Source organism: Haliaeetus albicilla, chromosome 19 (genome assembly GCF_947461875.1).
Source record: "Haliaeetus albicilla chromosome 19, bHalAlb1.1, whole genome shotgun sequence".
Classification (NCBI taxonomy): Eukaryota; Metazoa; Chordata; class Aves; order Accipitriformes; family Accipitridae; genus Haliaeetus; species Haliaeetus albicilla.
In genome coordinates this window covers 28,435,503-28,461,176 of record NC_091501.1, presented here as the reverse complement: position 1 = coordinate 28,461,176, position 25,674 = coordinate 28,435,503, and the positions used below count along the sequence as shown (strand labels likewise).

Sequence of the window (25,674 nt, the reverse complement as noted above, 5' to 3'; positions counted from 1 at the left end):
GGTTGCTTCTTTTCACTGATGGAGTGGAAAGTAGCCAAACTTCAAGATTCTGAGTCTCTGAGATGACTCACCTAAAAACGTGCTGTGATTTTCTAAATATTGAGTTCCCTGACCCCCCAAAATAAGCAAGTGAGTAAAAATACCCAGTCTTATTCCAGACTAGCAGACAAGTGTAGCTTTAGGAAGGCGGTGTGGCCCAGAAGTGCAGATAGCAACCAGGGAACTGAAAGATCTGGAATATGATTCTGTGAACTGTCATTGCCTCTGGCAGAGATATTTGAAAGAGCCTGAGGAAGACAGGCAACCAAACTCTAGTTAGTCCTCTTCAGATTTGACAGCCTCTTTATCGTTCCCCCTTGTAAAATTGTGAAAATGATGCTTGATCCACCTACCACATGAACGTGTTGGAGGATTAATTATTCTCAGTACAGCACTTTGAACAGCTATTGCAAAGCACTATACACAAACATTAAACATTGTTATTAGTGCTGTGCACCTCGTACGGTGACATGACACACAGCTCTTTGTAGTCTTCCCTTCCAGAAGGTGACAAGTGGGAGATGCTGAAAGCACCTTTGTGGAATCTGAAGACCTGAATAGGAATCTGTATCAGTGTGCAGAGAGATCCATGTAGGAAGTCTAAAGTATTTTTTAATTGTTACTTTTTAACACAGTTCTCTATCTCCTTTGCTTTCATTGTTCCCAGATACATGTTGTAAACCAAAACTAGTATATTCTGAAGGACGGAAAAGCTGTTGTAGAAATTTATCTCCTCAGAAAGGTATATTATTTAAGACTACAACTATTCCAGAAAGCAAAAAGGAAAAAATATTTATGAAAATGGACTCTGTGGCTTATGTAGTTGGGGACTTTCAAACCATTAATTGCCACGATCTAAGGGGACATACCAAAGGAAGGTTCAGCCTAGGCAGACCTTGCAGCTGTACAATTTTCTGGGTGTCTGTTACTGACCACTAGTGGACAGGAGGTACAGAGCTACATAATCTTTTGGTTTGAGTCACTACAGCTACTCTAATGTCCTAGTTTGCAGCATGCACTGGGTTGGTTCTGTGTAATTACAGGGTAATTAAATAAACCCAGGGTAAGAGGAAGCCACTTTTCCTTTAGAAGTAATTTGGGCCAATTATTATACATGTGTGTGGGTGCGTATAAAACAGTATATCAAAGAGCCCAAGTTGGACTATTATCAGATATTTTTTAGTTTGGTTTGCCTTTATCTATTTATTTTAAGAAATCCTGTTTTGCAAATGTGAGCAGTATAGTATATGTTTGCTGTTTTAGTGTTTGATATAATTACTGGCTTTTACAACGCAAGAATGTCTAGAGCTAGCAGGTTACAGATGACTTAGGAGGGAGTGTTCATTTACAATGTTATTCCAGATTACACACCATACAAAAAGTATGTTAATGTGAATTTCCCAGACATCAGCCCCAGTGTTTAAACACAGAACTGTCAAAGAGATGCTAAAAAAGCAATCTGAGACAGTTATGCAGTCTTTTTACTATATCACTCACTGCTGTATTCTAAAAGGTTGAAATGAGAGGGAAAAAAGCATTAAGTGGGCACTTATATGATTGTCGCTGCTTTTAATGAATACTAAAAATTCTGCTTAGTACAATACCAGGAGAGAAGCAAAGCACATCTGCTTGTATAAGTTTGCATTTATCTTCGTGAAGTTGCAAGTTGATAACAATTGTAAGCTGCAAAGGAGGTCACTGGTTGATAAAGATGCCTAACCTCTTAGTACAAGAGGAGCCTGGAGTATAAACATCATGCATTTGCTTTTGAATTATTTGCAGTGTTGATCTAATTTACGGAGAAGACGACCTGCTGATAGAACAGGATGAACCTTTAAGCACACAGAATTCTACTTAGAACAAACTCAGATGCAGAGAAATAGCAAACAAAGGCACATTGTTCAGTGCTTTGCATTATGCAGTTTTGTAGTTCAAGTAATGGTTCCCCAGCATTTCAAGTTATTTTGTAAAAATTATGTTCACCATAAAAAGGACCTACTGTAGTTTAGAAGTTAAGAATTGCTGTAATAATTTTGTAATTGGTGCATAAACATGCAAAAAATTAGATAGTCACTTGATTCTCTTAATTAGTAATCTACAGTAATGAAAGGAATAAACAAAGATGTTACTAGCTAAACAATATATATACTCTTATACACGTTATATTACCAGAACTACGATCAGATTCTTATACTAAGCAAACAAAGGCTAAGAAACTTTCTGAGGAGGGTTTGCCACAACTGGCAAAAACTCCATGTATCTAGTTAAGAAGTTAGTAAGACGATAATAGCATCTGGCTATATATAAGCTAAACATGATACCCCAGGCTTTTTGATAGTAAAATAATCTCAAAGAATAATAAATTACGTTTGATTTAGGAGATTTAGGGCAGAATTTTTTGTGTGATGAGTTGTTCTGGGAGCAGAACCACTGTTGCCTGACTTCTTGGATTTTGTCTCATAGACTTTCTGTGGGTTCTTGGGAGACACCTAATGTGTCTCATTCCTTTGAAGCCTCTCCTTCAGACTGGGCATTAGTCTTCTCAGACACTTTCAGGAAACTGAAGGGAACATAATTATCTTTGAGGCCTTTACTCCTCTGCTGAATATAGTAAATGACTTTTGAATCTGTTGGGCATTTTCAGAGGGATATGGAGAGACAAGCATACAGAAGTGTAAAGCATCGTACTTCTACAAGTTTTGTTTCTGTGAGAAAAAGATAACCTTGCTAAAACTGCTAAATTAAGTGGAAGATAATGTGTCTCCAGCATTTTTCTGCATACAGGGGGAGATTACAAAACAGAAAGGAGAAAGATGAAGAACCATGTAGCAGAGAAGAAAGAAAAGGAAAGGAAAAATCTCTCATCCCATGTTAAGATAGAGGCTGAAAGAGTGGATGGAGCTCCATTCCAAATTGGCAGAAGGCAAAAGTTGGATGTGGCCTGAAAGAGAAAGCCCTGAAGCCCGGGGCAGAATTGGAGCCAGTGTGTTTCTGACAGAATTTTGATGTGTAGATATTTCTGTTAATTCCAAATCTAAATAGGATGAAGTGGCTAGAGGTTGATTATGGAGGAAAATAATTTTAATTTCTTGCAAGTTAGACATTATGGGAGGACACCCCCCCCCCCTTATTTTAGAAAAAAAATGTGAAGTTTTGCTTAGAAATGAAATTTTTATTCACCCCAAAATATTTTAAACTGACATTTTGCTTCGTTTTGTTTCCTTGGTAATGTCAGAATCACTACATGAATTTCCAAATATATCCCATTCCATCCAAGTGGTATTTTAATAATTTTAATACAGAAGACTGTTCAGGTAAGTTTTTGCCAACCGATTCTAGTTGTAGTTTGTCTCCAGGTTATAGGGATATTTTAGCGGAAGCTTCTCAGGTGCCAAGAACAGGGGGATCCCTGGTCTTTGGGCAAAAACACTTGCCTTGTTTTGGCTAGTCAAAATATGAGATCAGAAAAAAAATGTAGCTTTCCCCAAATTCATAACTTTTCCTTTTTTTTTGGTTTGAAAATACATCTTTGACTCCCATAACATATGTTCTTGCATGTGTTTCTTGGCACTCCTGAAGGGCAGATCTATTTCTTACATGCTTGCTGCCTTAATTTTACTGGGGAATGAATTTTGTCCTGGATGTGTGTGCAGAATTCCTGTGACAGCCATAAATTTTCTTTAATATCTTTGGATACATAGAGCTTCTGTATTAATACCAAGTTGCTACCTGCCCACCAGCAAAGCCATATGCTAGCATCAAATGTTAATTGGCTATCAGTTGGGTGTTTAGTCCTACTCATCTGCTAAATGGATAGTACAAGAAACTTACACCAAAGTTAATGGAACATAATCTTTAGTCCTGTTAAATTGCTTATCTACCATAGATTTGTTCCATTAGAATCACAACACAAAATGAGTTTTTAATTTCTTTCAGCATTGCAGGCTCTTTAAAATTCTTGTTCGTTTTCCAGTGTAGACTTACAGAAACCTAGAATCGCACAGGATGGAGGGGACCTCTGGAGGCCATTGAGTCCAACCTCCGGTTCAAAGCAGGTCTAGTTAGAGCAGGCTGCTCAGAACCTTGTCCAGTTGAATCTTGAATATCTCCAAGGGTGGAGATTTCACAGCTGCTCTGGGCACCTATTCCACTTTTTGACCATCCTCATGGTAAAATTGTTTCCTTATACCATGGTCCCACTTGTGTCTGTGGCCCCGTGTCCTATCTGTGTGCACCTCTGCGAAGAACCTAGCTCTACCTGCTCTTATCCTGAGATCAGGTAGTTGCAGACAGCAGTAGGCTGAACAGACTCAGATCTCAGCCTCTCCCTGTATGCCACATTCCCCAACCATCTTGGTGGCCCTCTGCTGAACTTGGTTCAGTTTGTTAGTCTTTTTCTTTTACTGAGGAACCCAGAACTGGACACGGCACTCCAGATGTGGTCTCACAAGTGCTAGACAGAGGAGAAAGATCACTCCCCTTGTTCAGCTGGTTTCACTGTTACTAATACAGGCCAGTATGTGGTTGGCTGTCTTTGCCACAAAGACACACTGGTGAGTCTTGCTGAATGAAGTTACTCTCTATCCTAGGTGCAGGAGTTTACATTTGCTTTTGATGAAGTTTATGAGGTTCCTCTCAGCCCATTTTTCCAGCCTTCGGAGGTTCCTCTGAATAGCAGACATGCCCTCCAGAGTGGGTCATCAGATCGCCACCCCTGGTTTGGTGTTGTCTGGAAACTTGCTGGAAGTGCACTCCCTCAGCTCATCCAGGCTGTTAGTAAAGATGGGAAGCAGTATTGGCCCCAGCGTCACTAGCTGAGGGATACTTCTAGTGGCTGACTGCTGGATGGACTTTGTACCACTGATTCTAGCCCTTTGAGACCAGTATTCCAGGCAATATTTGACCCACCTTATCATCCATCCATATCTCACCGATTTGGCTATAAGGATGCTATGGGAGATTGTGTCAAAGGCTAAAATCGAGGTGAACAACATCCAGTGCTCTCCCTTATCCACAGAGCCAGTCATCTCCTCATAGAAGGCAACTGCATTAGTCAGGTATGATTTACCCATGTTAAATCAATGATGGCTGTTCCAAATCACTTTCCTGACCTTCATGTGCTTGGAAAATTACTTTGTGGGAGATTTGTTTCCTAATTTTCAGAGGCCTAATGTGAGGCTTGATGGCATATAGTTCCCCAGATTACCCTTCTTGCCTTTCTTGAGGATGGGTGGGACATGTACCTTTTCCCAGCCATTGGGAACTTCTCCAATCCTTTTCAAAGGTGATAGACCTGTGTCCATCCATTGCGGCACTCCAGTCAGGTGACCTATCCCACCGTCTACATAATCTCAGAGATGTCACAGCTCTCCACTGTGCATGGACTTCTCCCTCCTGGTTGTACCCAATGCTGTGCCTGAGAGGAGCCGCGGTGAGGCTGCTTTTACAAGGGTAGCGCAAGAGCCTTTGCCATCCTGTTGTCCCCCAGGTGCTCCCTCACTGCCTGCATGCCTTCACTTCTCTTCACAGCGTGACAGCCCTTCCCCAGCACACCTAACTGAAAACTCTTCCCACGGTATTAGCGAACCTGTTGGCAAAGACACTCTTGCCCCAGTTTGCCAGGGGAATGCCATCCCTGCGCAGCAATCCTTGTTCTTCAGAAAGGGTCCTGTGGTCAGAGAAGCTACAGGCCTGCTTGCAGCTCTAGCCACTCAGCATTGTGTTGGCTGTGGGGTGCATCCACTCCCACCTGAGCAGTGAGCCCTCTCACTGGAGGGATTGAGGAGGTACCACCACGGTCACATCCCCATCGCTGTTATTTCAGGGCCGTCAGTCACTCATGATATGCTCAAGGTTGCTCTAGTAGTACCATTGGTGCCCACACAGATGAGCAGTCATGGAACTTAATGTTTAGCATATGGCTATTTTGGAAAAGAAGAAGATAAAAGGGAAAAGAGCTTAGCAAATGAAAATGTTAGCCACTGCCTTTACTAAGGCTTGTTTTCATGGAGTTTGTAAATGGAAGACAAAAGGAACCCACTACATAGGTATGTTGTAGCCACTGCTGTCTTTGGTAGGAATCTTTCTTAGCCAAATGCAATTGTTACAGAAGCCATGAAAACCTGCACGAGTGGGAATTCAACATTCTCAGCTCAGTTTGTTTAACGAGGGACAGGAAATGTGCCTGGTGTCTTTTCTACCCAGCTTGTCAGTAGCTCCCACTAGCAGCTGTGGGAATAAACTGGTCAACCTGGAAGTGTTCAAATTATCTCTGATGAAGAGCTGCTGGCACAAAAAATAATAGATGGAAAAGTGGTTGTTCTACAGCTATGGACAGATGTAGAAACAGAGCCATACAGCAGCTAGTGTTCTTGGGGAGGTCTTGGTCCTAGCCAAGGACCAAGCCAAGGCTACAAATTGTGCAGTAGTCTGTGCCTAGAGATGGAAAACCATGTTGGAAGGTCATAATGAAATAAGAAATTACAGAACAGTTTAAGTAATAACATATAAAAAGGAAAAGTAAGAAGTTGTAGGTCAGAAGTAGGAAAGAGTTGCTGCTTTAAGGTGGTTTTCAGGTAAGTATTGATCAGATATTGCTAGTGTTTGGTGGCTCTTCATGCTATAAAAAGCATTTGAAACATTCACCATTTCTCAGGATTGTGCTGACACACCATGTTGGACTGTGGTCCTGCCCCAGTAAGGTGGTGTTGGTCCCTCTGAGGTCAGTGGTAGGAGGACCATGCTTTAGTGCAAAGAGATGTTTAGCATTCGGTGTTGATTTCTGCATGTGGGCTAGAGTGAGGTAAGTATGGATCACACTGGAAGCAGGGAAGATGGGAAATATGTAATCGATATTGTGGTCTGATAGCTGAGGGTCTTCATCTGCAGCCGCTCAACTGGTGTCCTATAGTTCATGACAATAGTGACCAGCCAAGAACAAGGGTTCAAAGATTTCTGCCTAAGGTTGACTTTGCACTTTGAGAGCACTTGGAGTGAAAAGTGAAGCATGTTCTAAAGTCTTCTGAGGAGCAAAGTTTAAACAAAATATTGTTAAATTTATGTGCAAGCAACAAAAAATAGCCCCGTTTTAGACAAAAAATTAAGATTTAAAGGGTAAAGAGGGCTTGTGGAGACAAAGAGAGGGAAATAGGTTTAGCAAGTTGCTGCCTGGTATGGAATGAAAGAAGAAAAAACCTGAGCTGCAAACTCATCAAAAACACAGTTGTTAATTGAAAAGCTGACAGACCTGTAACTAAAGCAGCGCTTCTGGCCGCCACTATAATAAATGTAACTGTACATTTAGAGTAATTTGCTAATTTGCCTAAGTAACACCCACAGACAGCAACATGACATAAATGCATTAGTGGAAGCAACAACTATAACCAGCTCGTACAGGTTCTTGGCTGCTAGATGGATGGATCAGATGAGCTGGAAAAGATTTACAAAACAGAATAGAAATGGAATTGTTAACAATATTGCAGCATACAGGATTTCTTTATTTTCCTGTTTCCCAAGAATGCTTTAAGGCCTGTAGATGCCCATACAGACTGTGGCCTGTAAGTAACATTTTAACTTGTGTGTGTATGTGTGCACACACCCAGAAAACTTGCAGAGATGGAGTACACATCTGCAAAATGCTAAGCATTTCAGAAGCCAAAATGGCAAAATTTGCATCTCAGCTAGTCTTTCAGGTAAATAATTGAATCTCCAGCATTCAACGTGTAATTATAAATATCTGAAAAGAGTTTCTGTTAATAAATATTCTAAAGGCATGTATGTCTTGGGTCCACAGGAAAGACTGAAACCTGTACAATCGATTTTCCTAATACAGGTGTTACAAGTGCCTGAAACATATTTCAGAGTTACCCAGATCTTTTCATTTGGCAAATAATGAGTTCAGCCATGTGGCATCTCCTCTGGGCTAGCACTGTTCTCTGTCTTCTGTTTCTGTAACTCTGAATCATGCTGTTGCATTTTATTTTTAAGTCCTACTCATGCCAACTTTTGCCACTGCACATTGGCTGGTGTTTTACATTCTCTAAATATCCTACCTCTAGGTTAGGCTTGGGGTCATCACTTAAGGTTTCTATGTTATCAACAACACATTTTTAAAATAAAAAAAAGACACAATTGCTGCTATGCAGGGTGGGTCTCATTTTCAGTAAAATATTTCTTTCTGCTCCCAATCTGTTCCAACTGTCCTCGTTCTGATGCAAATTAATAGTGCAGAAGCAAAGCTATTGAATGCAGCTTTACACAGTTTCTGTCTTTGTTTCCTCTCAGATATACTTAGAAGTTGAGCTTTTTGAGACAGGTGATGCCTGCTCTCCAGGGCAGAATCCAGTTGATAACCAAATGTAGAGTCAGGTGGAAAGTTTCTGTTGCAATGCTGCTCTCTGGAAGAACCCACGTGTGTGGGCATATATATTCTTGCCTTCAGCAGGAGGTTGTTGTAAAGTTTTTCACTAAATACGGGTTGTAAAATATTCTTGAACGTGAGTCACTTTAAATTATAGTCCACGGATCTAAGGAAGTCACTGAGAAAATGGAGCAGGAAAAAAAATGGGATAGAGGCAAACCGCGAGACTTCTTGTGTGGAATGTGGAGTTTTGACAGCTAAACCCAATCCCTGTCTTGCTTGAAGGTTTGATCTTAATGTCAGGGCGAAGAGGGCAGCAGACCCCTCTGGCTGACCCAAGTTCTGAGTCTGTAAGACCTCCTCAGTACAAACTGATAAAGACTACAGGTCTGGGAGAGGAGAGGTGACATTATTTTATGAAGCATTGTGGACGATCTTCTTTGAACCCTAATTTCTGTCAAAGAGTTATCATCACTGTCACAGTAAGTGATACTTGCAGCACAAATGGCAATTAAGTAGCAGTAAATAGTAGAGCAGGAGTCTGCAGGCTGGTTTTTAAGGTTGATGAGTTGAAAGTAGTTTCAACACATTAATGCTAAGCATGCTAAATCATAGTGTGCCCTGAAAAAGACAGTAATGTCATTTACCTGAAATCACCGGGAATTACAGTAACACATAGTAGGGATATGCTCGATTGTTTCAAATATGTGAGCATATTATAGGAATCGATAATAGTTTGTGAGTCTGTCTGTTTTCGTTTGTCAGAATTTCCATAAAACAAGTAATTTGTTTGTTTTTCACTGTTTTAGGTAGCCTGCCCTATGAATACAAGATTGTGATAGCAGGAAATCATGAATTGACCTTTGACCAGGAATTCATGGCTGACTTAATCAAGCAGGACTTTTACTATTTCCCCTCTGTTTCTAAGCTGAAGCCAGAGAGCTATGAAAATGTACAGTCTCTTCTAACAAACTGCATCTATCTTCAAGACTCTGAAGTGACGGTGAGGGGATTCAGAATATATGGCTCCCCTTGGTAAGCAGGTTTTTAAGCATACATTAAAAAAATACTGTTGATTGCTATCACATCAGCCATTTCATATGCATCAGCTATATCTGGATTGCTGTGTTAGGAAGAAAAGTAATACTCAGTTTGATAAAGTTTTTATATATTCTTGTAATGAATCAGTCCTGTGACAAAATAATGTACTTGTATTGTAAGTATTGTTAACCAAATAATGATGGGAAAAAGATAGTGTGCCTTTAAATTCTCAGCCAGGAGCAGTTCTCTAACATAGTCCATGTAGGGGGTTCTTGTGTCATAAAATGTTTTCTATTCTTAGTGAATTTATATAATTACAGGTTAATTTTATTGCAAGGGTACATTCTTTTGACAATTTCCATCCTACAGATAATATTTAAGGTTCCTTAGCATATACAGTAGTCATTTAATGCAGCAAGCTTGTTTCAGTATTTGTTGAGGCTTTTTTTTTTTTTTTAATATCCCTCAGAATCTTACTTTCTTTTATACAGTAATAGCTTTCCACAAGGTATAGTTGAGCTTCTAAACTAAAGTCAACAAATCAGTGGTAACCTAGTATTTAATGGATTTTGCTCTGCTGCATAGAGTGAACACTTAGAACTCCTTGACAGTATTGGAGACGGATGGGCTTTGGCTTCCTGACTTCCATCTTGGACCTCTTGTGGGCTGCTTCTGTGTCTCTTATGTTACATTAGTACTATGTTATTTCCACTAACAGGACTGTAAATTGGGTCTTTTATGAGCATTCGGTATATATTTAAAATAAGTAAAAATTTATTTTAAAAGGCAGGTTTTTAAGGGAATCTGTTTTTCTTCCCTTTAAAATCACATCAGGCTGGAATGTAGCAAACAAGTTGTCAAACCTGATGCATATACCCCAATGTGAATTTTCAGTGTGAATAAACTGTGAAGTCTCTTGGATTTTTTTTTAATGAAAATTGGCATTTTCCCATTTGGTTACTTGAGATGGGTGTTAATTTTCTCTGAGCTTATTATTCTACATTTGTCTACATTAAATAGCTTCTCTTCTAAATGCACCCTTCTCTCTCTCCGTCTTAAATCTCCAGCTCTTTCTGGGTTTTTTATAACCTACCCACCTGCTGTGTTGTAGTTCATCTTCCTCTTGTGTCTACTGTGTATTCAATCAATGTACAATTTGTTTCATTTCCCAAATTATTAAGGAAGATATTAGATAGTATCAGTCCCAATATTAACTTCTGAGAAATGCCACTTGGCATCTCTTCCCATTTTGATGTTCAACTGTAAATACTGTAATTATGCTCTGTTTACAATATGTCTGGCAACTTCATATCTTCATTGCAATATTCATAACCAGGCACCATATTTCCAGTGTCAGTAATAATTTTCCAGGCAGTAAAGTACCAAAAGTCTTATTAAAGTCTAGATAAATTAAATTAAAGCAAAACACTACCTATAAAGTAGCACTAAGTAGAGGCTAAAGGAAACCATTTGAACTTTCTGGGTATGGTTAGATCTGTAAAAATCTGTTCAGAAAACTTTCGTCTACCCACTAACCCATAAATAATGTTTCTGTAAAATCAGAACTGCTGCATTCCCTTTGTGCACTAATCCTGTCATTTTGCACAAGTTGTCTAAGCTATCTGGCATGACCTATTCTTCATGAAAAAAGATTGCTTTCTATCATTTATGCACCTTCAGATTATATCTAAATTTCCACACTACATATTTCACAGTGTTGCTAACTCATCTCCCACCCCTCATGGTCCTGGAAGATGGGTGTTGTAAGGTCCTTTGAAGATCTTTGCTTAACTCCATATGGGAGAGAGTCTTGATGCAAGTCTTCCAGCTAAACTGGTTTTTTTGCTTGTTACTATGCAGTGCTGAATGAAGTGTCCATGCTAGTTGATGTCATGTCCAGTGGAAACAGCAACAACAATAATAGCAATAATAAGTTGTTCTTCATTAGTCTATCAGAACAGCAGATGCAGAAGTAATAAAGTCTCATCAGCCAGCCCACCAGTCAGAAAACTTAGGAAGAGGAACAGCTATTTTGTGTGGGTTAAACTAGCTGCCTGCTAGATTGAAGGCTGTAGTACAGATCCGTGCCTACTGATGACTACTGTTCTTTAGCATTTCTTTTTGCTTCTATACTTCATTCACCCTGAAAAGAGAGGTTAGTCATAGCCTCTCTGGGAAATCAATCTCCATTTCTTTCTACATCATAGTAATGTAATCTCTAAAAACCTACAGAACTTTGGTGAACTTTCCATGGTGAATCTTTTTTTTGCCCTTGCGTCACGAAGCCAGTCCTTTAGAAAATGCTTTTGAACCTAGTCAAGACTTAGAGTTCTTTAAGATCTCAGAACTCAATAAAAAAGCTACATTTCATGCAGTTGCTTGTTTAGTATCCTAAAACAATTTTCTTTTCTAGCCTTGAAAATATGCATCTAGCTTTTTGAATGGATTTGTTTAATTGGAGAACTCCCAATTACAGTTTATGTTTGTTGTCCATATGTGACTCTATTTAATAAGGTGAGCTATCTAGAAATTAATAGGCTGGGGCCCCAGATCCTGCCTTTCCGTTTCTGGTTACAGCCCTGACCTTTTGTCTTACTTCACCCTTTGTAAAAATAAGTACAAGCTAGAGATATCCCTCCTTTATAAAACAGGTTAATCTATAGTTGCAAAGTACTTCAAGAACGCTGGAGTAAGGTCTGAGTGAATGCCAACCAGCATTAACTTGGTGTGTTTACCTGTAGCCGTCTGCATTTTTATGTATGACCTGTACACAATTCATTGTACTTCTGCTTAAGATGTTTTAGTTGCTTGACTGGTTTGTGTAACATGCCAGTCTCTAAGGCCTTTTAAATATGTACCATTTGTGTGTGGTTAAATATTTTCAATAGCTCTTGGGTATTTTGACCTCTATTATTATCTAAAACTCAGTGGTTATTTTTAATTGCAGAGAAGAAATGGGACACTGTTTTGTCTCAGAAACCAATGCTCTAACTCTGCTGGGCTCCAAGGGCAAGATTTCAAGTGCCAGACTGAGCCTCTATTCACTAACGAAAATTTAACTGCCTTAAATGTTAATTACGCTAGTATTATCATCAAGCAGGGAGCAGCCATTTTGAAATACAAGCTGCAAAGCACAAAAGCTGCTATTTAGGAATTAGTATTTGCAACACTGGTATTTTGGACTGTGGATTATCAGTATAGATGATGAGGGAGAGGGGTGTAAAAACATTAGATGCTTCATGAGAAACTTGGGAAATCCAAGATGTTAAATGTGTCAAAAGCAACCTTGAATTTTAAGGGTGGCTATCTCTGGCCTAGGCAGCTGATGCTTTTGACAGTGCCCTGTACAGTATTGGTTGCCAGATCTGGATGAGCAGGGCATCAGTAAGAGTGCAACATGCTTCCTTCTAGTGTAGCCCAGACGCTGGGAACTGTTGGGGTTTTCTCCCATATAAAGCCGGGACACCATGATTTTTTTCATAAAAAGCTAGGCACAGGAAGATGCACTCTGGTTTCATCCCAGCAAAACACAGGACATGGCCAGAACATATTCGCAGACCTGGAAGCGATCTTGTGTAGAGAATAACCATAGTCGCTGTGAATGTAAAACAAAGACTTTGGTTCCTCAGTAGCATTTATTATAAATTGGAAAGCTTCTGGTTGGAAAGTACTTTTAAACACCCTAATTTATTCTGGACTGCTATGAGAAAAGTCAAACTGGCAGATAGAATAACCCAAATAATTCTATGTAATAATTCTATATAATGTACTTTTGACTGCTCAGCCTTCCCAAAGATGAAGCCATTTTCCAGAGGGGTTTAATTTATTTTTTAGTAACATACAAAATCATAACACAGAAGTGAAAATAGCGCAAGCAGAAACACCAGAGAGGTTGCAGAGAAACCAACCCTAGGTGTTTTGAAGACTTGGCTAGATAGTCGTGGCTGACCAGATCTAGTGGTGGTGAGTGGTAGGGAGTGGTAGGTTGGACTAAAGATCTCAAAGGTCTCTTTTGAGCAATGTTTCTGTGATTCTGTCAATCCCACTATGGAGCTAGAGCTAGGTGTCAGTGTTGATACCTGAAATGAACAGGTATCAACAAAGTCCTTACAAGAGGGAGCTTTGCTGTTGATATCAAACTACCTACAAGCAGTAGATGGTCCCAACAGGTAGTTTGGAAGTCAGGAAGCCGAGATAATAGTGGAAATTTGAATTTGGATTTGAAGCAGAAGGTGTTTTCTGCGTCATCAGACTGGGTATTATCTCTATGACGATGTCATTCATGGAACCATATTAATAAATGATTAGTGAGTATTTCAGTTATAGATTTTCAGCGTTCTATTATAGTTCATTACCCCACAATGTGTTACTATTTTGCGGGTCAGGGTTTTAGTGTTAGCTACAGCTGGAATGAAGGTAGGCTATACAACCCACGTGTGCTTCTGCACTGCTGAAGATTTTAATTGCACAATTACAAACTGTTTGCGCAAAACCCCCTGATGCATTCAGTGCACAAGATCTGCTGTGCTTGCTGAATGAGTCAACTATATATTATTCCTTTTATAGTCATTATTCAGAATTGCCATGTAAAAATAAATGTCTATAGATGTGCACGTACATTTTTGTCTCAACATGAGAACACCTCTCTGAGGTTCATTCATACTTGCATTTGTGGTCCTGAGTGTTGCTACATCTGCTTCTCTGCTGCACAAAGTTCCAATAATGGACTCTGCCCTACTATGTGTTTTTTCCATTGAGTTTTTTACAACTGGATGAGTAAATAACTAGGCTCTCTGTTCTCCTGTTGCATGCAATAACTACTGATATGACCTGAAGACTAATGAATTGACGCCTAATCAATAATCAGAAGCTGTTTGTGTCTGGCAAAGGTTATACTGGCTGTTCCCCCAAAGTCTAATATTGCACCCCGCCTCAAATTCATAGAAAAGATGTGCATCTGCAGAAGAACAGGTATTCTGTGTGTATGCTCTGATCTTGTGGAAAATGGCAGGAATTCAGTGGCATTTTCTATTAAGAGGTGGGTATTGCGCATTAACGGCAGGTTAAGAGTACACATTTTACTTGACATAGCAAAAGAAATACAAGTGGCAGAAGGAAAACGTCTTCCTAGCCACTGAATTTCCATAATGCTTCTAAGCAGCTATACACAACTGCAGGAGAAACTTTGGTCCTCCTGCTTTCAAACAGGCATACAAGGTGGCACGAGAGCATTTTATCTCTTTCAGTGCTTTTTTTCATTTTTCACAATGTGGGAAAGGAAGGGACAATCAAAGCCCACTTGCCAAACATATGACAATTTGTTGTGGTTTAACCCCAGCCAGCAACTAAGCACCACGCAGCCGCTCACTCACTCCCCCCCACCCAGTGGGATGGGGGAGAAAATTGGGAAAAAGAAGTAAAACTCGTGGGTTGAGATAAGAACGGTTTAATAGAACAAAAAAGAAGAAAATAATAATGATAATGATAACACTAATAAAATGACAACAGCAATAATAAAAGGATGAGGCTGTACAAATGATGCGCAGGGCAATTGCTCACCACCCGCCGACTGACACCCAGCCAGTCCCCGAGCGGCGATTCCCTGCCCCCACTTCCCAGTTCCTATACTAGATGGGACGTCGCATGGTATGGAATAGTTTGGGTCAGGTGCCCTGGCTGTGTCCTGTGCCAACTTCTTGTGCCCCTCCAGCTTTCTCGCTGGCTGGGCATGAGAAGCTGAAAAATCCTTGACTTTAGACTAAACACTACTGAGCAACAACTGAGAACATCAGTGTTACCAACATTCTTCGCATACTGAACTCAAAACATAGCACTGTACCAGCTGCTAGGAAGACAGTTAACTCTATCCCAGCTGAAACCAGGACACAATTTCATTGTTCTAAATGACATATTGGCCTGGATAGCTTAAAGAAGCCCTTTAGGAAGAGTTTGCCTCCAGACTCATTATCCAGAGAGTGGATTTTTTCTTGGCTTTGATTATCTGGAGGGATCTATTCCTATGAAACAGAACCTCATTTTTCTTTTTGTAGAATTACAGTTTTTTCTAGTGTCTATGTATTCTCATTTCCTCCTTCATTCTTTTGTTATAGGCCATCTGGAACTTCAGAAACTTTCATTTCCCAGTCAGGGAAAATGGGAGAGCAGAGATTGATATCAGCCTAGAAAGAAATTTGTGACCATTTGTCCTGAAATGACAGGCGCTGCGGCTGGACTCCTGGGTTTTTGTAGCTTCTCTCCAGTGGAACATTGAATAGATATGGCCGCTGCATGTTTACACATGGGCCAACAGCTCTTGTACAACATTGTTGCTCAGATAATGGGAACTGAGTGAAGAAAGTTAGGGCTGTGTATGTGGGGAGTGGTTTTTTTCTGTTCAAGTATTGTTTTTACTGAGCTTAGCATTCTGGGTCAGCGCCATTCAGTGAGCTGTGGCTGTGTCAGAGAAGATGGCTGAATTCCTTCAGTGTAAAAGACATCAACCCATAGGTTGCATTAGTGAGTATCAGCCACCAGCTCAGCCCAAAGCAACCTTGACAGGGGGCTTATTCTCCAAATCATCATCCCACGTTGGTGTGAGGGCTGGAAATTTACTACAACCTGTTGGCCCTTTTCTTGGTGCACTACAGCTATCTGTACTATTCCAGTATGCAGCTGAGTGTCTTCACTCAAGCTGTATAGTCCAGTGTGATCGGTAGTGCTTAGCTATAGGTGTGTAACTCATCATCTGATTTGTTATTTTCTTGTCTGATTTGCTTTTTCATCACAAAGTAGGTGATTTTGCTATACTCCTTCTCAAATGTTCTCTCTCTTCTTTGCGTGTGTGTGCACACGCACACACGCATGTGTGCACTTTGGATAGAAAGACTGGTAACTTCTATGTGTAATTGGGGTAGTTTCAAAGACCATGCAAAGGGCAAAATGGGGCAGACTTATTTTTGTTCCACACAGACTCCAGGCCACCCATACCCTAGGTCTCCGTTTCAGTGCCTTCCTCCTCCATCTTTTCAAGAACAGCTATAATAGTCTCTTTCATTCCTCACTGAACTTGGTTTCCATCAGTAAAATAATGTAGCAAAGATTTATAGATTCATTTCATGAGAGGGACACGCTTTCATTTTGCCTGTGATGAATCATTTAATGTTTACTTGCCCAGACCTTGTACAAATCTTTACAGTCATTGAGGTGAACATCAATTAAAATGAAACTGTATTAAAATAAAATATTGACTTCATTTAATATAATATACCTCCCAAGTTGGGAGTGTGGCTTCTGGATAGAGCAGCGGCGGCAGCAGCAGCAGTGCAAGTTGTTACATTGCAGGTTTCATTCCCTATAAAATTCACAGAAAATAATAACTTCTGCCTCAAAGTGACCACTCTGCTTCTTAGTTCTTATGCCCCCTTTCAAATCTGCAAAAAACTATTCAGAACCTTGCACATGACTAAAATATATAGGGACTCAAAAATTTGTGTTATTGGACAAAACCATACTAGAAGTTTTTCCAAGTAAAATAGCTGATCCTCCTGTGTTCTTTCTGCACCCTCACTTGGCCAAAAGATAAAGGTACAAATAACTAAAGTGCAATTGCTTTTGTACTGTTTTCTAAAGCAATAAAATACCACTCTCAAATTCTTGCAAACCTCAGATTAAGTAGATTTTTGAGCAGGTGGCTTGTTTGCATGTCTAGCTCTGTCAGTGCTACAGTCTTGTATGGATGGATGTGGAAATGCTGGATGTGGACATATTACAGGGTGCTGGGTTTTGGTTGCTCAGAAATGTTTAAAAAATGGTAGATATTCTGTGATTTTTAAAGTTGGAAACTATTTGGAGCTTTTTAAATTAGTGACTTTGAGGCAGGCAATGTAAGTGAGTAATTTGGGTAGACTGACATGGTTCTTGAAGAAAATTAAAATCATGAATGGGAATAATAGACTCCACTCGTTATTTAGAATTGAGGCATCTCTAGTTTCAGAAATTTTAGGGAGAAGGTTGGCGTCTAAGCCTACCTGATCTGGCTGCTTTACTCTGGTTAGAATGCTAAAGATGTTTTATTTCAGCCATTCAGAAAAAGGTAGGTAAGATGTGACAGGTGTGTAAGAAATAGCAATGTGTTGAGAGAAAGTAAAATTCATCATCCTGTTAAAATATATTAATTAACAGTCTGAGGCACATAGGTACAGGTTTAGTTGTATTTTAATAGAATGCTGGAGTGATATTTTTATTTCCTCTTCCATACTTATCAGAAACCATTTTCCATTTTGGAAAGTGCTGCTCTGAAAACACTTAAAACCACAAAACACTGTAGTTTAGTTTACAGCATATGGAAGATCATAAGAATGGTTTTTCCTGTGAAATGATTTTGATCTATTAAATTCAGCTGTTCAGGGAAGGTGGTGGGGAGAAATGTAAGATACTGAACTCCTGAAGTGTGAAAGGTTTTCCAGTGGCAGAAGGTGAGACTTAAGAGCGCGTTCTGGCTGTTTTAACATCAGAAACAGATCACTGGATCATTTTTCTCCTCATTTTTTCTTTTTTTTTTTACTAATGGCAATTTGCTAAAAGTGGTGCATTTCACGTGATAAACACGTCTTGGAAAGCAGTTATTTACATGACTTGGAAATACAGTAATGTGAGTCTCATTCAGTAGACACTAGGTATACAGGTGCTATTGCTCATGTGAGCAATCATACTGAATTCAGGAGAGGTCTTTTTAATGAACACTTCTGTACAAATGAAGTGACTGAAATGAATTAGCAAGAACCATTAACATTGCTGGGAAAAAAAGTGTATGGAACAAAATAAAAATTTCTCAGAGACGCCAGGTGAATTTTCTATAGCATGTTTAAAGAACATCATTATTAACTAATTAAACTCTGCAATAGGTATGTAAGTGAATGAAAATGTAAAATGAACTACACCTAATGTAGCCCATAAATATCATCAAAGTCAGACCAATGTGATAAATTCTAGTTGTTATGTGCTCCTGAGAAATTTTATTTTTCCATTTCCCACAAGATTTTTTTTCAAGTCACAGCAGTTTAGAACATCCCTTTTTTCTTTTCTTGTTAATGAACGTTCCAGAGAATGTTTTCTCTCAAATAAAATTTCTTCCCAACATTGCCCAGGGCTGAGGAGTCTGGAACAGTTCAATCCTAGAATAGTCACAATGGAGGAAAACAGTAAGTCAAACACCTTTGCATGCTGCTTACTTGTATGTGTTTGCGTATTAGGGATACGGATCAATTCTCCAACACATTTCACAGTGACCTCTTGCAGAGTGAGCTTAATGAGTTCCTGAAGCCAAAGATGCTTTGCATCCTCTTAGCAGTTGTGTTCCTCCACTGTGTACAGTGTACATATCTGTACAAGTAGGCAGGACATTACACTGCCTATGTGTGCATGTATGCTGAATATAGACCGGAAGTTATGTTGTTTTCACATAACATTTTTGGACAAGACCTGTTTCTGGTAATGTCTGAACACATTGTGTGGCTTTATATTTCTGTATGTTAGTGGGGATTTGCATTTAGTTGCTTTGTTGCAATGTTTCTAGCTTTAGTTAAATTTGAGAGCAGTCGAAAAATACATTCCTTTAGTTTAATTAGCTTGGTAGAAAAAAGTCCTTTCTTGGGCAGTAATTATTAGTTGTATATTATTAAAAGGAAGTAGTTCACATTCAGTTACTTAGCAGAAATAATTGAATCTTCTGATCCAGTAAACTAGCTCACTTTGGATTCAGCTGGTTTTTAATTTAAGACCTATAGAAGAGGAGACCTGTAATCTCACTACAGGGAATTGGCTTCACTTTCCTGCAGTTCATAAACCACAAGAGTGAAATTGCAATCCCCCACAGCAGTTTTCTCTTTATTTTTCACATTTGCTTGAAAGTTTAATTTTATGAGACAGAGCTGATTTTAAAGTTTAAAGTGCTTTTTTTGTTGTTCTGGTGCTTTTTTTCCCATTTTTTCTTGAACAAAAGGACTACCAGCTCTATCTGTAGTCTGGGCTGTAGTCTCAGACAGCAGCAATTTCAGGATGTTTCAAAGATGTAAACACAGTTGGGTACTGTGATGAGCCCTTTGGCGATATTCCAAGAGAAACACAAATAGCTAACTAGTTTGGAGCGGATCTACATGGAGCTGATTCTCAGCTGGAGTAAACTGGCAGAGCTCCACTGGCTTTTGAGCCATTTACACCTGGTGAGAATCAGCCTCCCATACTTCACAGTAGCTTGTATGTATGCATTTTCCCTAGGTTTTTACACAGTAGATGCATTACTACATTAAGAAGTAGATTGTAACTTTACGTTGTGCTCTGCATGAAGAACGGTAAATTGAGTCACCATCACAGGAACTAATTGTAACAGAGTTATCTGAGTTCTTTCTCTTTTCCCTGACCAGATTTTAAGGGGAAAAGTAATTTACCACTTGTTGTGAAGCTGTTTAACATCAGAACATTTCCTTTGGATTTGTTGTTCATAAAGTAATTTTATTTAATAAATTAGCGTTGTTTAATATGAATTAATATGAGGATTTTCTTCCCCAGTAAGAAAGTGAATTGGAACCAGTATTACAACACAGGGCTGCACCTGTGTGTCAAATATTTCTAATTATGTAATTTACATCAGATAAGTATATGGTTTTTTTTAAGGTTATCTCAGAATTCCTAGGTAGCTGAACGAGCATCCAGGTGTTAAAGCTGTACCTTTTTGGTATAAAAAGTTATATTGTAGCAGTTGGTTTCCACCACTGTACTGTGGGGTGAATTTAGGACTGCAGGAAAACATGAATTTGGAATTTAGGATTGCTTGGATGTTGTTCACTTCAGGTAGAAACATGGCATATGAAGTATCAGTATGTGCTTTTTTAAACAAGAAGTAAGTTCATCTGTTGCTAAATTGATAATGTTAAAAATAATACACTTTACACATATATGCACACATGCTGTATTAATTTATTAGTTTTGGAAGCATCTTCATGCTTGTTTAACTCAAAATGACTTTGAATTTTCTAAGGAAAAGAAGGTAAAAAAACAAAAAGGAAGGAAAACCAGAAAAGAACTGGCAGACAGTTAGTCCATATGGCCTAATTACTCCTGGTATTTTGAGAAAAGAATGTAAACCTGGTGGGTTCCTAAACTGAGAAGTGGCTACTGTGAGGGCCTTTTTTATCGATTCTCAGTGCACCTATTACACATCCTATGTATTTCAGTCATGTTTCATCTAGAAGAGGCCTTCCAGGAGCTGCATCATAAACCCCCCCCCCCACAAGTATAGCATCTCCATTTGACGGGATATTCCATTTCCTCAGTTAGCAAACTTTTGCAAACTCTTAGAGGACTACAGTAAACACTGCCTAGCTGGATGTGTGGAAGAACATTTTTTTGTCTTTAGCTGTCTGGTCATCTGATGATAGTGAAAAACTGTAAAGATGCCATGCATAGATGGGCTTCAAATTATTTTTCCTTACCGATTGGACCATTCATGGCAAGTTTTACTTTTAAAATGAGATGGTGACTGTACTGTGGTCAGAGGGGCTGTTAACTCCTGTCTCTTACTCCTTCTTCTTTCTATGACTATCACCTACCAGTATCTGAAGTACAGTCTGGATAACCTGGCTGTACCTGTATTTTTACATGCTGAGAATCAGGGAGACTGAGGTACCAGACTGAGACATCAGGAACTCAAGACCTTAAGCCCTGCATTAAATCCGTAAGACCATACTGAAAGTCTGTACAGTTCTACATCTGTACTCTCAGCATTGAATCTTTGGCTAATTATTGCAAATTAGCTTTTATGTTTGTTTGTTGGGTTTATTTTATTATTTTTACAAAATATCAGATGGGATATTATCATTTTCCTCCCAGCAGAATGAAATAAACTATTTGCATTTGGTGTTGGCATGTTTTAAATTCAGTCTTTCATTAATTTTTCTCCTTACCTGTTATCTTCTGTTTTCTTGTTATGAAGATAAAGTAGATTTCATTTTATTTTTCATTGTTTTATAACAGATTAATGTTTAGAAATGATCAGTTCCTATTAGTCACAGCTCATTCTTTCTTCTTTCTAGTCGGAGATGTATGAAATCCTTTACTAAACAAAAGATGAATGATTTCATGTGTAACTCAAATTGCAAAAGAAATAATTACTGACAAAGGGCCCTATTCTGATTTTTACCCTCCTTTCCTTTTGTGAAAACAATAATTCAATTTGATTCAGAGTTTCAAGAATGACAACCTTGGATGCAAAGCAAGTAAGGCAAAAACCCAAGAACACAGCAAACTTCCCCATGGAAGATATGTTGTCTCTTGTGGCCAGCAGACTGATAGAGGATCTGAGTTCAGTTTGCTGCTCACTACAGCCTCCCGAACTAACACTGTGCAAGCCATCTTGTGTTTTAGCACCTACATTCCCCTCCCTTCTGCTTTCTCCTTTCCACCTGCTGAGCTGTACTTCGTGGCCATGTGTTCCAGGGGATAATCTCTTATGAAATTAACCATCATTTGCATTTATTAGTTTTAAGTATAAGGCCTTAGCTTTCATCAAAAAAGCCCAAGTTCCAATATTATGAATGAGTGAATCCAAGTTTCTTTTTTTGCATAATTTAATTCTTTTTTTACACTGGTTTCGTACCTCTTCTCTAAAATCATACCACCCTTGTCTCTCTCCCATGGAGGTTAGTCATAATACTCAGTCACCTCAAAACTTCTGAAACCTGTTTTTCTTTAAATCTCAGTTATGCTGTTAAAAGGCTCAGGTGCTAAGGTGTTGGGACAGTATTTCATAGCCTACAAACAAACAGTGCCCTGCCAGTCCTTCTTAGCACTAATGGCCTAATAGCTAGTTTCATCCCTGCCTGCTTTGGACAGTCCTCTTGAATGCAAGGAAGAAAAGATGGAAAGATGAGTGTTACTTCACAACTGCTTTAGATGTTGAAACAGCCAATACCGCCCCCGCCCCCCCCAAAAAAGGTGAACTTTTATGAATCCTTACTCGGAGAGAAAATTGACTAAAAAGCAGTAGAAATACTTAGTACATTGGTTAGTTACTTACCAAGGAAAGGCTGAAAAGGCAATTACAGAGACTGGGTAAATTAAACTAATACAGCGATGGGGAGCATAAAAATATAAACACCTGAAGGATGTGAACACCAGGCATACAAGGAAGGTATACAGTGTATATAGTACTGTATAACTGTGTTTGCAGGACTGTAGCTAGTTATAATAGTAAGATAAAATCAAGACTAGGAAAAATTAGACTTAAATCTCCAACAGTGAGATTTCTTGGTCTGGGAATCTGCATGTGTTGGAATTTTGCCTGTTATTGCCACTGCTTTTTGGTGCTCCATGGCCCTTGACTGGTTCCTTCTACCAGTATGACTGTCAGCATGCATAGTCCAATCTTGTAAATATTGAATATATGCAGCTCTGCAATTGTCAGGAAGGGGCGCAGGAATGAGAAGACTTGATTTGGTCCATTCTTTTCCCACTGAGCTTCTTTACAGTCACTGGCCAGTATCTGTTTATTTTCTGATAGGAGAAGAATGACAACTGTTGTGGAGGAAAGACTAGAGCAAGTTACACATGTTTGTGAACCTTTGAAATTCATATTGTTAGTAGAGGAATTCTAGTGAGAGAACTTGCCTTTCAGCTACAATAAAGATTTGTGTAGGAAACTTTATAGAAATTAGGAGGTACATTGATCGTTGTGTTTTAGTTCTGTATTTTTTGCTACCGAGGTGTTTGCAAGATGCTGCCCACCAGTCCCCTTGATAGACTAAAGGCTATTCAGTAAGTTGCCACCCATAGCTCTCCACAGGTATTGGACTATGCAAGGCAGTTTTCCCTTGAAGTCAAAGAGAGTAATTGCATGCCTACTGGTGGCAAGATTTGTCTTGGTCAACTGGACAACCTAGATGCAGCTGCTACTGTAAATCTTGTAGTCCTGAAGTTCTGGGGGTAGCTGACACCCCGCAAGCACTATGGGCAGCGCCGTGGTGGGAATATTTCTTCGACTGCCCACTGGCTGCCTGCCCTGTTCGTTTGTAGCCGATGACCAAGTACGGTGGAGGGTCCCCTTGAGCTGGTAAGTGTACAGAGAGGAAGGAATCCATTCTTTAAAGTTAAAATGTTTAAATTGAATCACGGTAATGGAGAAATCAGATTTCACTCTCTTCTTGCTTGTAATAGAACAATCCATGCACATTGATAGTTTTCCCCAGTCAAGTATCCTTTTTTGTGTCCCCTTTTTGTATGTCTGCTGAGCAGATTGAGATGGGTACCAGTGGTTTGAAAATTGAAAATCTTCAATTTTCACGTAAATTACAGGTCAAATCTGTGTAGTGCATCACTGCCCCTTACAGTAAATCACATGTAAAACTAAGTTATGCCACATTTAAATGACAAAAGAATTCTTGGACTATGTGGTAGCTCTTTCCCGGTAGTAGCTGAAGAAAAGAAAAAACTAATAAATAATTAAGGCGGTAATATGTTTGACCACTGTTTTATTACTGTGACTTTTTTCTGTTATTATTGTAACAGAAATGCCCCTTTCAAAGACAACTAAAGTGCTAATGATAGCTAAGAAGGTCATTCCTAGGAGGTTAAACTGGTTTAATTAGAATTTATGAGAAGGTTACTATAAGAGTGCAGAAAGATGTTAAGGGGTTAACCTATAAGAGATTACATTGTAGTCAGTGTTCTGTTAAAGTTTGAATTAATTTTTCCCATGGGTTTTTCACATTCTAATTTTCAACTAAATGAGACATCTGTTTCAGAAAAGGAAAATTTGCTATGGTTGTCATAGCAACTATCATTCTGTAAGAAAATTATTCCAATGGTTACTTTAGAACAGAAAGATAGAAATTCAGTACATAAAGCAACATCCGATTGCTAGCACAAATTCTGATAATTCAGCCCTTTTTGTATGGTAGATTATTTGACCTGCAAGACTTGTTCATATGTTTTTAACATAAGGTTAATTGTGCTGTAAACAAATTCCCTTCCAATATATTTCCCCCCTAGAGTCTTACGTGTAGACAATCATTATTCTTATCATAATAATAATACCGTTGAATTTCAGTAGTATGTGGAGAGACTCAACCCGTTCGCTTTAAGAAGATAAGACCTAAATCAAAGTACATTTCTACACATGAGCGCTTCGCTTCAGAGGTGAAATACATTCATGATGTATGTCTTTAATTGCCAAATACATTTTTCTTGGGGTTTTTTTGAGAACAGCGGATTTTTCTCTTACAGAACATACATGACAGTATTTTCTTTGTAAACCGTAAAATACTATTGAAAAGTAATTAATTAAAAGATTGCACTTCTCCTGAGCAAGCAGTAAGTGGGGATCTAGAAATTCAGTGCTTGGTATGAAGACTTTAACTTTGCTTTCAGGTTCCATCGTAAATGGAAATTTTAGACAAAGTTGTCTTTGCACGATATCCAGGTCACAGACTCATTAGTTGGTATTAGAGAAGATTTTTTTTTTCCTACTCGGAAACTTTGATGGCTGTTTTGCAATAAATTTTCAGAAAAGGGACTTGGGATTTATAAAATCCCTGTGTGCGTATAAAGATGGTTTTGCTTTGGGGGTGGGGGCACCGAAGTGTATGATTTTTCTTTCTTCTCTCAGATAGAAAGCACACCGACATCCTCCGCTGAATCCTTTCTTGGAATTCAGATTTTTTTCGCCAGAAATATTCCAGACATTTCTCTCGATCTCGGGATTGTCACAAAAGACAGCATGATGGCAAATCACACAAGTTGTAACATCTCCCCTTCACAAAAGAACAGCTCCAGCATGCATAACTTACCAGCCCTGCGCTCAGGCGGCGACGCGCTGCAGTCACCACAAAGGGAGGGAGGGAGGGACGGGGGAGTGCTTCTTGTCTTAATAAGCAGATCATGCCTATTCATGAGGGGAAACGGGCTTTTGGAGAAGTGGCCGTGTACCGGCTAACCCTACTAGAGAGAGGCAGGCAGAGACTCTCACAGCTGCATGTGCCATTCGTGGTCTTTTGGATTTCAGCAGGATTAAGCTGACTTCTGGCGAGACCTGTGGCGGTCACGATTATTTCTCTTCATAAATGCTTCACTGTATCCTTAAAATAATGATTCCGTAGGTTTTTGACCTTTTCTTCTTGGGCAAATGTTGGTCTTTCCCCTCGGTGTCGTTCTCGGGGGGCGGAATGGCCACGGCCGGTTGTGCG

The 25,674-nt window shown here is 39.2% G+C and overlaps 1 protein-coding gene across 3 annotated transcripts in view; it reads left to right on the top strand.

Moving 5' to 3' along the window:
- Positions 1-25,674, top strand: part of MPPED1 (metallophosphoesterase domain containing 1) — a 67,898-nt gene that overhangs the window by 26,537 nt on the left and 15,687 nt on the right. For all 3 annotated transcript variants that reach the window (XM_069806966.1, XM_069806965.1, XM_069806967.1), the window contains one exon: positions 9,212-9,433. In XM_069806966.1, coding sequence (XP_069663067.1) covers positions 9,212-9,433 — 222 coding nt within the window. The remainder of the gene's footprint in view (positions 1-9,211; positions 9,434-25,674) is intronic.